Raw genomic sequence first — 14,485 nt, forward strand, 5'->3', positions numbered from 1 at the left:
CTTCACGTCATACATTTATGTGTCAACTTTAGGAAGTTGTTAACGTTGCCTGCTGCAACTTTCTGGTCGAGAAAAATTGGAAGATCGGTTTCCAGCGTATGCGCGCGGCATGAACAACTATGCAGAATACTCTAGATTTCACTCGTTACCGTATGTATCGATTTTCTCCGCGAACGCGTATCACGAATCACGCCTGCAGATTACTGGCGTGCCGCGAATTCGGCGTTTATCCGATGGCGCGCCGGAAAAAAGCCGGGCCGTTCGGTGCCGCGGAAGCCATTACACAGATAGTCTATTCGAAGGAAGCCAATAGATCAGGGGGAAATGGGTTAGAGCGCCGAAAAAGTACATCCAGCGTCGATGCCTCCGGCCGCCGCTTTCGCGGCCGATAGATCACCAGTCTAAGTGCACTAAATGTCCCTACCCCCCTTCGCCAGTTATTATGCGGCAAACTGCAGTGGCTTTTTCACGCGGTGATACATTTATCATGCCCGACGCCATTGCCAGAAGGCATGTAAAGGGTGCGTCGTGTTTGCCGAAGGAAACCGCGTACGAAACAGTCTTGACACGCTCGCCCACACAATAGTTGCGTTCAGCATATATACTAGCGGAGATGTCGCGAGATTCATAGAGTAATTAACTATTTGAAGTTTCTCGGGTTCTCTCATACAGAACGCGGACGGATTATGGACGGCATTGAAATCTCGACGGTGAGAAATTTCTCACCGTCGTTTCATTCTGTGAAAAAATTTCCGTTCAAAAAAATTTCGAGCTGCGGGACGCGTTTCCATAAAGTTGGTATAATTACATTTTTTTTTCTGAAAGTAACAAAAAAAAAATAATTTTGCCGTGGCTCTTTTTTGCTTCGAGCAGAGAGTTAATTTGTAACATGTCCTGCCGTGCGGCGTTTCTCATCGTGCGAAGTTAAGAGATCGTCGCGGTTGAACTTCCACGTCACTGGGGAAAAAAGTTATCATAGCTCCCAGGATAGATTTCCATACTGAAGCGCAGATGAATGACGGGCAAATGGTAGCGGGCGGCGCGGTGGACGCTTTCTCTATGCTATCCCTCGAGCTTACCGCAATATAGAGCAGCAGTGCGTGGTATTACATACGTAATTGATGCTCGGCTATTTTTCGCGTGATAATATATCGCGACGTTGCGCAGCGCAACTCCGTCTGCGTGAGGCGTTACATTGTAACTAATGCGTCACGATTTTTAACGCGCGCGACTCGACATATCGCCGCTTGGCGCGACATTTTACTCACAGCGGGATGTTGGCTTCATATCTTCGTTGAATACCGCGCGAAGATCAGAATTCTGTGGAGTTTTTGTGAATGCGTCGTTTATAATTTTATCTGTAACTTTTGTGCGTGTAATAATAATAATTATAAGATAAATAAATAATCAACTATTTAATTTTTTAAAAAATTTTAATAATTATTAAAAATTTTCAAAAAAGTAGTTTGGTTATTTAAAATTTAAATAATTGTGAGATAAATAAATAATCAACTATTTAAAAAAAATTTTATTTTATTATATAGACTCTTTCCTTTATTTTTATTATTACTTAACATAAATTAATTTTTCAATAAATATAAAAATAGTATCTATAGGAGGTAATTATTTTTCTAGTAACTAATGGATTTATTTACTTAATTACGTACACACTTATATTTAAATGTACTAAATTATAAGATTAATTAAACTATGTATATATAATTAATTAATTGTATATAATATGTACATATATTTTATATATATACACACACTTATATTTATACGCACATAAATATTGTTTAAAATATTGTTTAAAACATTTTTAAGTATATATATAAAAATAAAAATAAAATATTTAAAAATTATTTCTACATTATTTTATATTCAGATTATTATTATATGAGATGAATAATATGTACAAATTACATAATATAAATGTTTTATGATTTGAAAATTATTATATTCGAATATATAAATATTATAATGTCAAATCGTCACATTAATTTATTGATCCAAATTCTTTTTATCATTTGTAAATATTGTATACGCTTTATAATTTTCATATTTCTTGTAAAAGATAGTAAAAATACAAATGAATTTTGTAAGTTTTATTTTTTGAATACTAATTAATAAGTCAGATAATTCAAATAATTAAAATTTCTAATTTTAAATAAATGAACATTTTAATTATTCTGCATAATTTGAATAGTAGACCATCCTTACTTGCAACTATAATAAAGAGATTATATGATGTACGTAAAAAAAATGAATGCACCGATACGAGGGGAAATTCACAGCCGGCATTGGTGTACAAAATTTCGGCAGTGGACTGCCGAAAAAAGTAAGCAGTGACCTATAATATTGACGGCATTGTCGTCAGTGGTTGGGGAGTGGTGAGCTCACTTCAGAGTCGGTTTTTCGATCATGGGGTTGAGCACAAAAATTTTTGAATATTTCGGGAAAACTTTAGAATTCTTGTGCAGGCATTGGCGTATGATAATGGGCACGCGGTAGTGTTCATAATTGCATGGCATTGCCTTAATTTTAATATAGGATTGACAGCATTGTAGGCATTGACTAACAATAAGCATTGTCGGCAGTGTACAAAAATGTCGGCAGTGTTTTACAGCAATGCCAAAAATCGGCATTGGTGTACAAAATTTTGGGTTGTGAATTCCCCCTCGCACCGATATAAAAGAATTCATACGCTAGTTCATACTGAGATAATTACTAACTGATTAAATAAATGATTTCTTTCTTAACAGTTGACTACGATAAATTTTACTACAATTAGATTTTTATCTTTATTTAATTTATTGCAATATTTCATCAATCGATTATAATCGATACTTCTGTATAGTATCGCGTATCGTATATTATTAAACCAGATATGCTGTAGAGAAATGTTGTGCGACGGTCGAAGAGAAACGTGTTGATCTTTGTTAGAACATAAATATTGATGTATAGATTGAATCTGTTCGTTAGTTAAATCACATTGCTGTAGATACTTTTAATTATAATAATAGAGACGATGTTTATAGAATAAATTCACGTACATAAAATGAGAAATATGATAATGTAGTTAATTCAGCAGCATAAATTATAAAAAGCACGAAGTGTTTTTTCAAAGAAACCTTCGGATGTCGGACTTATATAAATCATTCGTGTATTACTTATATTATACTTATTATTCGTCGTCAATTATCCGTAATCGTATCGCGGCAGCCACCCGCGATATCTTAAAAAATGAGCGGCCCGAATCCTCGTACGGTCGTTAACCCGTTAATGCTTTTCTAAGCACACTTTTATAGCATAAATAACCTACTTTGCGGTACGTGACGTGCTAGTCGTCACGTCGCATAAATGCATGGAGATGGAGTAGCATTTCGGTTACGTCAGCCATAAATGCCATAAATGCCAACAATCCGTATCGATCTCTATAAACTTTTCTCTCGATGCACCGACAGAACTGACATTGACGTCCAAGTTCGTGTCGACTTATTCATATACCACACATGTTTATATATACTCTGTCAAGTTTCTGTCAAATGTGTACCTTCGTACACGCGAAATGACAGTGTACAAAAAGTCTTTTCATCTTTAAAGAGTAATAGACACGGGTATTCACTGTTTCAAAATATTCAAGTCAATTTATATTTATAAATGTTGAAAATTATAATGTAATCCAAATAAAAATTTCCCGAGGTTGCCTTCGCATTTTTATTGTATTACAATTTTGAATAAAATAAAAATTTAATTATGATTGCCGTAGACAATACGACTATCCCTATTATCTCCGTTATTAGGTGACAAATTCTAACAAATGCTTATGGAATCATTTGTTTAGTAACTCGCTATTTTTTAATGACACTAATAGGGCAGTACACAATAGTTGACAATTGTTATAAAGCATTTTTGTGTTAGGCACTTTGAAACTGTTTTAAAATACCTTTTAGCACTTAATTACACATGCTTTTTCGTTGTTTTTAAATTTGAGCATATCACATAAAAGTATGTTCATTAGAGTGTTTGTTATTTAACCTTTTATTTAGCCGTACATATTTCGAGTTATACGAAGTTAAACAATAACATGGGATTTTGTTAATGGTTTTTTAAGCGAACTTTTCATACCGAAATATTTCTTCGATAAATCGATTGTCGCTTTAGAGGATTGTGTTCAGAAACGTTAGAGATACAATGTTATGTTGTTTAATATTAAATAAAGATAAAATGATATCTTTAATGTTCCCAAACGCAGAAAAATTTTAAATCTGAAAAATTCTAAACAAAAATTTAAATATAATTTTATAACAAAGTACTATGTGTTTTGTAAACTAAACTAATTTTTTAAATTTATTTTTGTGCTAGCCATATTATCATCGCTTTTTTTCTTCTACCAATTCTGCATTGCGTCACATTTTTTAATTAAATCAAGTCTTAAGTAATAAATATTTTATTACTTTGAAAGAATCTAGAATCTACTAAACAACACTTTGACGAATATAAAATCGTTCAAGTTTTAATACGAAATATTGATTATTAACAGAGTTAATCAATAAAATGAAAATAAGTGCCCTATTACTCTTATCTTCTCCACTTTTTCATTTATAAACTTTTATGAAGTCGTTCGTGTACGATAATCAACGCATTTAGTCTTCAACATCGCGCGTAACAATTGAAGATACTTTACGAGTGAAACATGTAAGGGCGGTAGTTACGACGGTAGTTGCACGATGATTAGGTTTTATTACGGCGGCGGGTGGTGGCGAATGCCAGTAATAAAGGAAATTGGTAATAATTTTCCTGCGCGTCGGCAAAATGAACGCTGGGCGATGATAAGCATAGACGATACTTCCGAATTGCCTGGCTCGTCTTCCTTTGTTCTCGCGCACGAACGGGATCGACCTCGTCGAGCCTATTTGCAGCGAGTGCTCCATATTTCATGTCTCACACGTCTGCTCTTTCGAGGAAAATAAGTATATTTATATAGCCCCGGATTGTAATATACTCCGCGAATCACGATAATCTTTGAGGCGGCGGGGGTTAATGGCGTTACTACGAGCTAAAATGTAGGTGCGCACACACGGTGTCGTCTCTATCTTCGATATAAATCTTTATGATCAGCGGAACTGCCGCGTCCCTCGAACTTCCTACAGCCTCGTGGTAGTTCTCGGGGCGGGGATTAAAGACAGACAGAAGAGCGGCGACGTGAAATTATTGCGGCGTAAAAACCATCGGATGTTCTCGGCGAGGAGCATTTCGGAAAGTGACGCGTTATCGAACTTTAAATTGATTTCGAAGAGCTTCGACACTTGGTAATAGTGTATGATAAAATTTATAAATTTTAACGAGTGTATCTTTACACGGGCGCTTTTCGGAGCACAATGCGGACCAGTACGGATCGTTAGATCGGAGCTGACAGCCCGCTATTATTTGCTTTGTGTTTAACCAGAGCCCGTCGGGCATTTGTTATGGCGGAGATTAATGTGACGGCTCTGAAAAATGCGTAAGTAGCTAATTGCCCGTCGACGATGAATACTTCTTCGCGCGCTCGCGCGGGAGACGCTCTTCATCCTTGGCCGACTGCGGCTGCTAATGAGGCGAACGATTACACCGGGGCTGCTTTTACCCGGGGGCAACGGTGTTTGCTTCTTGCCTCCGCCGTGCGCAACGAAGAAATCTCGTGACGTGCTGCTTCTCGAGAAAACGTTTGTCTCCGAGATAACGTGTGCGCGCGCGAGCGACGTCGCGCCGGCGCGACTCAGGTCGGAATGCGGAATGTACAATTACAAGAATAACAGCACGGTTGTTTGTCTTCTGGAGCCTTAAAATAGGATGATTACAAATAACGCTCATTTCGGGCGCGAAGCGAGTAGATGGAGAGACGAGGAATGCGCGGGGATGGAGGAAAAACGGACTATGTTTTTCTCACGTAATTAGCCTTAAGAGGAGCCTCTCGGATAAACGCCGCGGGGGGAGACACGGACGACGGGACGATTTCTCCGAGATAGGCAGAGAAAATAATTAACCTTACCGTTTTTCCATTGCGCGAAAGTGCCCGGCCTTTATATACGCGATTCTCGCGTCGGCGTTTAAAGGCCGTAATAAAAGAAACGGGACGCGCCAACGAAAACGTCCCGCGAAACGGAGAGACGGCGGCACTTCCTCTCTCTCTTTTTTTTTTTTTACCCTCTCTCGTAAGGGAAGCGTCGGAGGAGCGCTCAAGTGGAATTTAATTCGACAAAACAGCCACGCATACCGACCCCGAGGAATCCGAGTCGCCGGCGATTTTCTCCGAGTACATTTTTAAGGAGTAATATACGACGGAACGAGGAGGCAGGAAATAAATGCGAATGAATTATGAATGCCAACTGTTGTGAAATTATTTCCTTTTTGCAACGTTCCAAGAAGATTAGTAGATCAGGCCGCAAAGGGAAAAAGGGATAATGTATATACATTTAATTATTGTATTTTAATTAAGTACATATTTGACATTCAAAATGAAAATCAAAACCGGATACCTGAAAGAAGAGCAAATTTGAGGCGAGATTCATTTAATGACAATAATTGTACTTTCAAATTTGTATTTGTACGTCATGCCATCGATATCGGGCAACAAAACTATGTATAAAATTCATGAGACGGACGAAAATAATGATATCGGACCTTTATTTGGTTCCAACGAAAGCTACTGGTTTGAATTTGACTTTAAAATAATTTCTGGTAGCATTGCGGTCCCTCGAATAGACATACGGAGTGATATTTAATTCATGACTATTCACCAAACAGCACAGCGCGTGGCGCGCGCAGTTGGGAAGTTTAGCGACCAGTTTCGAGTTTATATACGCGAGCGGGAGCGAGCGAAGCGCGACGAAAGTCAAAGTGGAGCATTTCGTACGGAGGAAGAGTCACAAAGAGAATTGCGTGTAATGTGCGACTTTGTCGTGGATTGCACAAAAGTGCCTCTAGCGATGCGGTATTGACAGATAATACAAAAGCCTCGTCGACTCCGATTTTATTTTTATTTACGTGGGAGAAGGTACTGAAAGGTCCTCAAACGACATTGTCTTATAACATCAACATCGTTAATTCAATCGACATTCACTCTTTAAATTCATTGTATTATTCAAGGAGTTTCTAAAAATTTCTTAGCCTTCTGATTTTAATTAATTTATTTTTTTATTATTCTCTAATTGTGCAACTGTTGGCTTTTACGTTGCATTTTAATAATGTTGGAAGATAAAATTTATATGCAATGGGTAACTTATCAATCAAGAATAATTTATTTAAAGATGTATTAATACCAATAATAATACCATAGTCCTTCTTAACATCCATCTTACTCCATTTTGATGGAATGTCGTCGCTGGGGGATTGTCGTTAAAGCTCGTAATTAGAAACCTCATCGTTCCTCACGACGCAATCATGCTGGGAGTGCTCTCGTGTGTTTCTTTTTCCGGATTGCAGCGGTAAGAAAGGGGCAGTCCACGTAAGAGATCGGCGCGTGACCAGGGTTTTGCAGAGTGCAGTGTGTCGCAGAGTTAAAGCGGGTATTTCAACCCGAAACCCAAGCGCCATCGACTACCTCGACTTCACTGGTCACGCTGCGCTTTGTCTCTGATTTCCAGCGAAAGCATTCTGGAGTTATGAAACCCCGGAGACAGAGGAACTCCGTATTCTTTCCGGACGGTGATTCAATATCTTTCGCGGCCGGGGAAAGGCCGTGTCGTATGAAAGCTGGAGAACGGGGAAAAAGAGAGGAAGCGTGGAGGGTAAGAATAAGAGGGGAGACGAAGGGAGAGAGGTGAGAATTGGATTTTCGCGTCTCCCTAAAGCTGACGTGATATTATCCATCGAGGGGGCGGGCACTCCGGGAGTTACTAGGATCAGCTGCTAAGTCCCTCTACAACGCACGAGTTATTGCTATAGTGGTACAAAATGATTTCTTCGTAGAAGATATATAAAGACTCTGATCCTCCTTTGCGGTATTACGTAACGTGCAGGCAAAGTATATTTAGCGATGATTAGACTCAGCCAGAAATGATAATGAAATTGACGTAAATTTGACGTCGAAATCATCAAATCGAGTTATTATTTCTGGTTGGTAGAGTTGTTACCAATCTTTACAGAAAAAGAAGTTAACGTATTGGCCAAGTACTAACGGATCGTATTATTTTTTAAAGAAATTTATTAAAGAAAATTTTAGATTTGTGAGATGCCTATGAGAAAGTAGAATGCATGTTCCGTTAAACTTTTTGAAGATAAAATGTAGACCATCCGCCAGACGCTACCCCAGAGTTCTTAACTTTATTTAGGTTATTTCTGTATTACGTCTAGCAGTACTCGTCATAACTCCAAGAAGCAAATCAAGAACTAAAGAAATTCATTACCTACGGTGCATTGTTCCAAATTGAAGGTACATGCATTACTCAAGCCAAGTGGCTGGTGTTTTAACAGATATAAGAACTAATGTTATTTTAGTTGCGATGTAAATGGAAATATAATGAAAGCGTAAAACTAATTGTCATTTAAAAAATCGACGGAGCGTCCGCGCAGAAATGTTCGTGTCTTTTAAGGATGTATCATAAAATCTCTGCAAAGTAAATAAACTTTGGAAATGTATTAATACTAACACTTTAAATAAAATATATACATAAGCAAGTTGTATGAATAAGATTATATTTTTATTTAAAAACATTTCTTTTATGTAAGTACTTTAAGAGTTCAAGATGGTTTACACAAAATTTTATTACGATTGTTCAGTTATTTTGTAAATAAATAAATAAATAAATTAAAGAAACTTTACATAAATCATCTTGAATATTTACTCCTAAAGTACGTAAGTAAAAAAATTCAAATTTTTTTTCATCATTTTTTATTTCATTATTTTATTATTAATTTTTTCAAATAGAAAATCGCTGCCAAATTTTTTTTACTATTTTCAAATGCCTATAAAACAACTAATTTTTACATAATTTTCTCAATGTTTTAAGAAATGTTCTATACATTCTTAATTAATTTTTCCAGTCTTTATACTTCAGTATTTTCGAAAAAAAAGTTTTAAGTAAATATTAAAATGTTAAATAAAATTTTATGATCTATATTTAAATAAAATTTTGCCAGATTAATTACATTACGATTCGTCGGACGACAAGATGCTAAACTGCCGAAACAATGTCTCGTAGATGAGTGGCTTAAACTGCGTAAGGAGAAGCGACCGAAAGTGCATTCGATAATCTTTGTGTTATAACACACCGACGTTACCCGTTTATTATGGACTATTATGGTGTCTTCGGCCTCTCGATAGGATTAGAAATCCCGCGCCTGGTTCGGGCCGGGCTTATACTGCGTGACTATTAACTGACTTGCAAATTGCTCTTATCCAGTTTCTCCGTTAAACGAGCGCCGTCGACGAACGACGATACGCTCGTTCGCTCGTTCGCTCGTTCCCCCAGCCGGGCGATATCCGGCCGCGATTAGTCGATTTCTGTACCGTGGCGCGGGGTCGAGAGCTAGACGGATAGGATAATCCGATAATTCCATTACCCCGCATTGTAATGTCATAAAGTTTCGCCTTAAACCGCCACGCGACCGCCGCCGTCATCTGCGGCGACCTCAGCGGCTGTCGCGCCGCTTGTTCCGCCGAAAATTACGTTTCATCGTGTCGTGAGCTATAGCATCGCGTCGAGTATCACGAAGATTAGTCGTGTTGGTATCTCTCGTTTTTCATCATTTTTCATTATAGCTCGAGGCAACGATGAATCGATTAGCACGTGTAACACAACGAATGCGAGGAGATAATAGCGTTTGAATGAAGTCGATATTTTGATGTTTTTTTTAATGAGATTTACTACAAATTTTGTTGTGTTTTAGATTTTTGTTAGTAGTATAAGGATTTATATTATTTTTTACGTTTTTTAATACTCAACGAAAAATATGTTTATAAATCAACTGATATCATTTATTCTAATAAAGATATGAGTTTATTGCAAAAATATGAACTTTTCTACTGTATTTGTTTTTTTATAATATATATTGCGTAATGAAGTAAAATGAGCTGACACTTGCAGGATGACGCATAAATTTTGTAGGAAAGTAAATGCTTATAATTTATGTTTAAGTCAAATTTTTTAATTCCTTTTTTATAAATGTAGTTTACGATTTTGTGTTTTATTATATAAAATTATTTTTTAAAAACTATTATATTGAAATGTTTACCTTTGGCATGGCATTAATACAAAACTTGCACCTTCGGAAAAATTATTTCCAAGAATGTAAATCTTCGTTTTTTCTGTGAGAATACTGTAAGTAGGAAAGTGTAAAACTAAATCAAGCAACATCTTTGATTTAAAAGTGGAAATAAATGTAATTTATTCAATTTTAGTATCGACGTATCGCTGTTATAAATGACTTTTTGATGAAATTTAAGTTTTATTTTAAATCCAGAAGTAAAAATTTTAATAAAAAAATAATTTTTTAAAATAATTTTAATAAAATTTGAAATTGTAAGCACTTATAAAGCAAAAAGAAAAAGGTTTGGATTTTACATGCAAAAATTTAATTATTCGAAAAATTATTTTTTAGTTTTGTTTACCAAAACAAGGACATTTTTATAAATAAGATTATTATTTATTACACCATATTAAAACATGATATTAATAATAAAAAAACATGATATTATAATTTGCTATTAATATTATATTATATTATAACATTAATATAATGGCATCAAGTAGCATTATTTTGATAATATAACTACATTTTAAAATATTGCTACACAGATTATACTAAAAAAGAAATTTATTATTATATATTTCAGTAAACTTATTTGTTTTAACGTCATTTACTCGATTAAAAAATATTTTTACAGTTTATAAATAAATTATTTTATACTAATTAATATTTGTTTAAATCAAGATAATGATGTTAAAATGAATATACTTGATCATAAAATGCTTTTTCTTCAACGTATATAATGGCTTGAAGCATGCAATCACTTAGCAATGTTACTTCAATGCGAGTAATCAAATTGAAATGATCATTGCAAAAAAAATGTCAAAGCGAGAAAGGAACATTGACGATCTACTCACCCGCGGGTCGGGCGTGAACAATCTTGATTTATGACCAAAGCTAACACCTGGTGGATTTGGCCGAAACCTTTCGACCTAATTTACGATTAAGTCGGCGAACGTGGTCTTTTTCCGAAAGTATCGCTTTCGACAAAATGTCTTGATGATTTCATTGAAACCAACACCAAGAACTGATTTTTCGCACCGGCGTGATTTTCCTGTTTACTCCTCGTTCTCTTCGTCGAAGGCTTATCCACGATGGCTAACTTTGAGAGTGGCGGAGTAGATATCCGGGAGATCTGTATTCGTGCTGTGCCAGTCCGAGATCAAGCTTCGGCTTCTTCGAGCGAATTCAATCCGGCCAACTCGGTAATTCGTTTCTGGCGATCTTGCCTTCGCTTTGTCGTGGACATCACAATTTCTCCCTTGTTAGCCAGGAGAATTCGACGAAGGAATCGATGGACCCGAATTTCACGAAGAGCGTCTTTGCTATTGTAGGAATTTGACACAGAACGAGAGGCGACATATTGTGTGATCGCAATCGATAATATCTTATTATGATACCTGAATGAAAAAAATTAATATTTTTTATCTTAAAAATCGAAAGAAAATTTATATTTACGATCGACTTAATAACCATGCATTTTGTCGCAGCTGTAAAAAGTGCAATTACTAAAAATAAATAACGAATTAATAAAACGCGAAGGACAGCTTTTCGTGCGTCTCTGCGTATCCCCGGGAATTGAATTCAATTAAAAAAAAAAAAAATTACATCGATGTAAATCCACGTCGGTCTCGTGTTACAGCTGGGTGGACTCTGCGGTGTTTACCTGCGCCGCCTATATCGATCGCCCGCTCGCAGCCACGCGGAATTACGTTTCGTTGTAAGCCACGCTGTAGCGACGGCACGTAACGCGAGAGCGAACGTCATTACGCCGCTATTTCATCGCGAATGACATATCGCGGGTAAGGGCAGGCGTTACAGCTTTGCCATTCCGGCATCCGGCGTGCACAGGCGTCGACTGCCGGTTATCGCCGCCGCCGGCACCGCTAACGTCGCTACCCCGTTCGTGTAACACGCTCTCGCACACGGATAGAATTGCCCCTCCACCTGCTGCGCCATGCGGGGATACAATTCTCATGTGTGGAAGACCGATTATTTGCGTTACTCTTTGTGAATCGGGAATATCACGTTCATTATGCAGAGATTGCGTGAGGAAAGGGTCAACGGGATGACGTGTAAGGAATATACGTTTCCCGGCTTTTATTTCATCAACGAATTTCTTCGGTCCTCCTGCGATATTCACGCCCGTGAATTATCCATACCTTCATCTTCCGCACTCTTTCGCGCATTATCACTATTTATAATATCCTGACTCGCGGTGATCCGCGAGCTGTCGGTTACCTGCGCGAAATTGCATCGCTAATGCGGAGAAGAGAGCTACGGGCGTACGTAATTAAGCGAAACGCGCGAATTATGCCAGTTACTTCGTTAAGCGGAAGGACCATCGCGACGCCTGCGTTGGATTAAGTTTTTTCGGCCGAAAACTCGCATTAGCTTAATAAACGTGGCAGTGTCCATAGACCGCGAAGTTGTGTTTCGGTAATTTACAGCTACTTTGCTTGCACGTCACGTCGCGGCGCTCGCAGTGCCGGGGTGTCGTGCATGCACAACGAAATTGTAAGTTAACTACGTAATTCGTTTACTAATTATCGACACCGCTGTCGCACCGTCGTTGGCGTGCAATATAGCGGCGATTATTACCCGGCATTTTCGAAAAACCGGTGATAAAGTATAAACGAGTAATTGAAAAAGTATGGTGCATTGGGTCGACGTGTAAGCGCATTATCCGCCGATGTTATCGCGGCTGATGGAGCAGTGAAAAATTAGTCAGCCGAGCCGATCAGCCTTTCCTCGCGGACTTGGTAATTAGTTAAAAATTATTATCGACTCGTAAATTGCATTAACCAAGAGAACCACCGCCTTCGAGATGGAATTCGTTGCTACGTCGACGGAGAGAGGGACGGAGTAAAACATCCGTCCGGTTCAAGTTCCCGTCTCTAGCCACCACCGCCTGCAGCCGCTTCGCCTTGTTTTTATCTTGAAACGATGCATTACGGTAATGACCCGGCGAGCAACAGCCGCGAACGCTGTCTCGCTAATTCCATCGCGCCGCATTGCGCTTCGAAACGCAACGCGCCGCTCCGCGTCGCGACGCACTGCGTCGGAAAACGATGCGACGGTGCAAGTACACAAGAGAGTGTGAGAGCGAACGAGTTAACCGGCTAAGTAACCACGCTCGGTGCACTCCCTAATCACCAAAGGCGCCGAGAGTGCTTTTAAACCTCCCTGCCTCCTTCCGCAGTTACATCCTTATTCATATGAAGGCCTCTATTAGACCTTCCATTATTCTGATTATATCGCGAAAGAGAACGGGCCGGCGGCGCGGCGGAAGAATCTCGTGAAATATATTAGTTAAAATAAGGTTAAGTACCGCCCACATCTTCCAACCCCTTTCATCCCTCTTGGTGAGCGCCCGGCCGGCCGAATCCAGTGCAGCTCTCTGACCCCGGCGGCTTTTCTCGCCATTATAATCCCGAGTTATCGATAATAATTGCTTCGCGACGAAAAGATTCGCCATGCGCGCCGAGAAGAGCTCGTGGTTACCACGCGAGCGCGGATCCCGTTCTTTATTACAGATTCATCCCCCGCGCGTTACGGTTCGGTGGTTGGGGGCGAGACGACATTTTCGGCGATGAGCATCGTTAAAGGTGTATACGGGGCGCTCGCTTAATAGATTTGTTTTATTATTTCGCGTTTTGTCGAATCGCGCGGTGCATGGCGCGTTTCGCGTGTGCGGCGGGCGTGCGAAAACGTTTCATATTGGATCTCGCGCTGTTTTAATCCGACAGCGATAAAATATTGAAGCAAGATATGGAATTTATGTGCGGCACAGTGGATATGTGTATATGGGCTCCGGTGAAAATAAATACGGCACGCGGAACGGTGTCATAAATCTGCGCGCGGTAAAACACGCTTTGAACGTTTATTTCCGCGAATTTTCGCGCCCCGTATTTAGAGCGGCGCTGTCGAATCGTCGAAGGAGTCTGGAATTCGATTATGAAATCCAATTTGAACGCAGCGATGGCTCCGAAACCCTGATTTTCATTCTGACGTTCCGTTCCGTACCGAAGCGAATCCCCGCGCTCGGCTCACTTTGGAAATAACGCCCCGCATGACCCACTTCGGTTATAACTTCTAATGGTTAATTTCCGATTCGGTATTCACCATAAAATTCCACGTACGAATTAACCGTCTAATTATTTTACACATGCGCGTCCGTATTGTTAAACTTTTGCATTCGCGTAAAATTTAGGAAAATATAATATAATCCGATATTTTCGTAAATTTTATT

General features: G+C 38.6%; 1 protein-coding gene across 1 annotated transcript; it reads right to left on the minus strand.

Annotated features, from left to right (window-relative positions):
• Positions 1–10,931: 10,931 nt before the first annotated feature.
• LOC120356978 lies at positions 10,932–13,139 on the minus strand. Its single transcript, XM_039446070.1, has 2 exons — positions 11,900–13,139; positions 10,932–11,633 (listed from the first exon to the last, which is right to left on the minus strand). Exons 1-2 carry the CDS (start codon positions 11,998–12,000, stop codon positions 11,396–11,398), a joined length of 339 nt encoding a protein of 112 aa, XP_039302004.1. The 5' UTR covers positions 12,001–13,139; the 3' UTR covers positions 10,932–11,395.
• Between the last annotated feature and the right edge of the window lie 1,346 nt (positions 13,140–14,485).

The sequence above is a fragment of the Solenopsis invicta genome, chromosome 2 (genome assembly GCF_016802725.1).
Source record: "Solenopsis invicta isolate M01_SB chromosome 2, UNIL_Sinv_3.0, whole genome shotgun sequence".
NCBI lineage: Eukaryota > Metazoa > Arthropoda > Insecta > Hymenoptera > Formicidae > Solenopsis > Solenopsis invicta.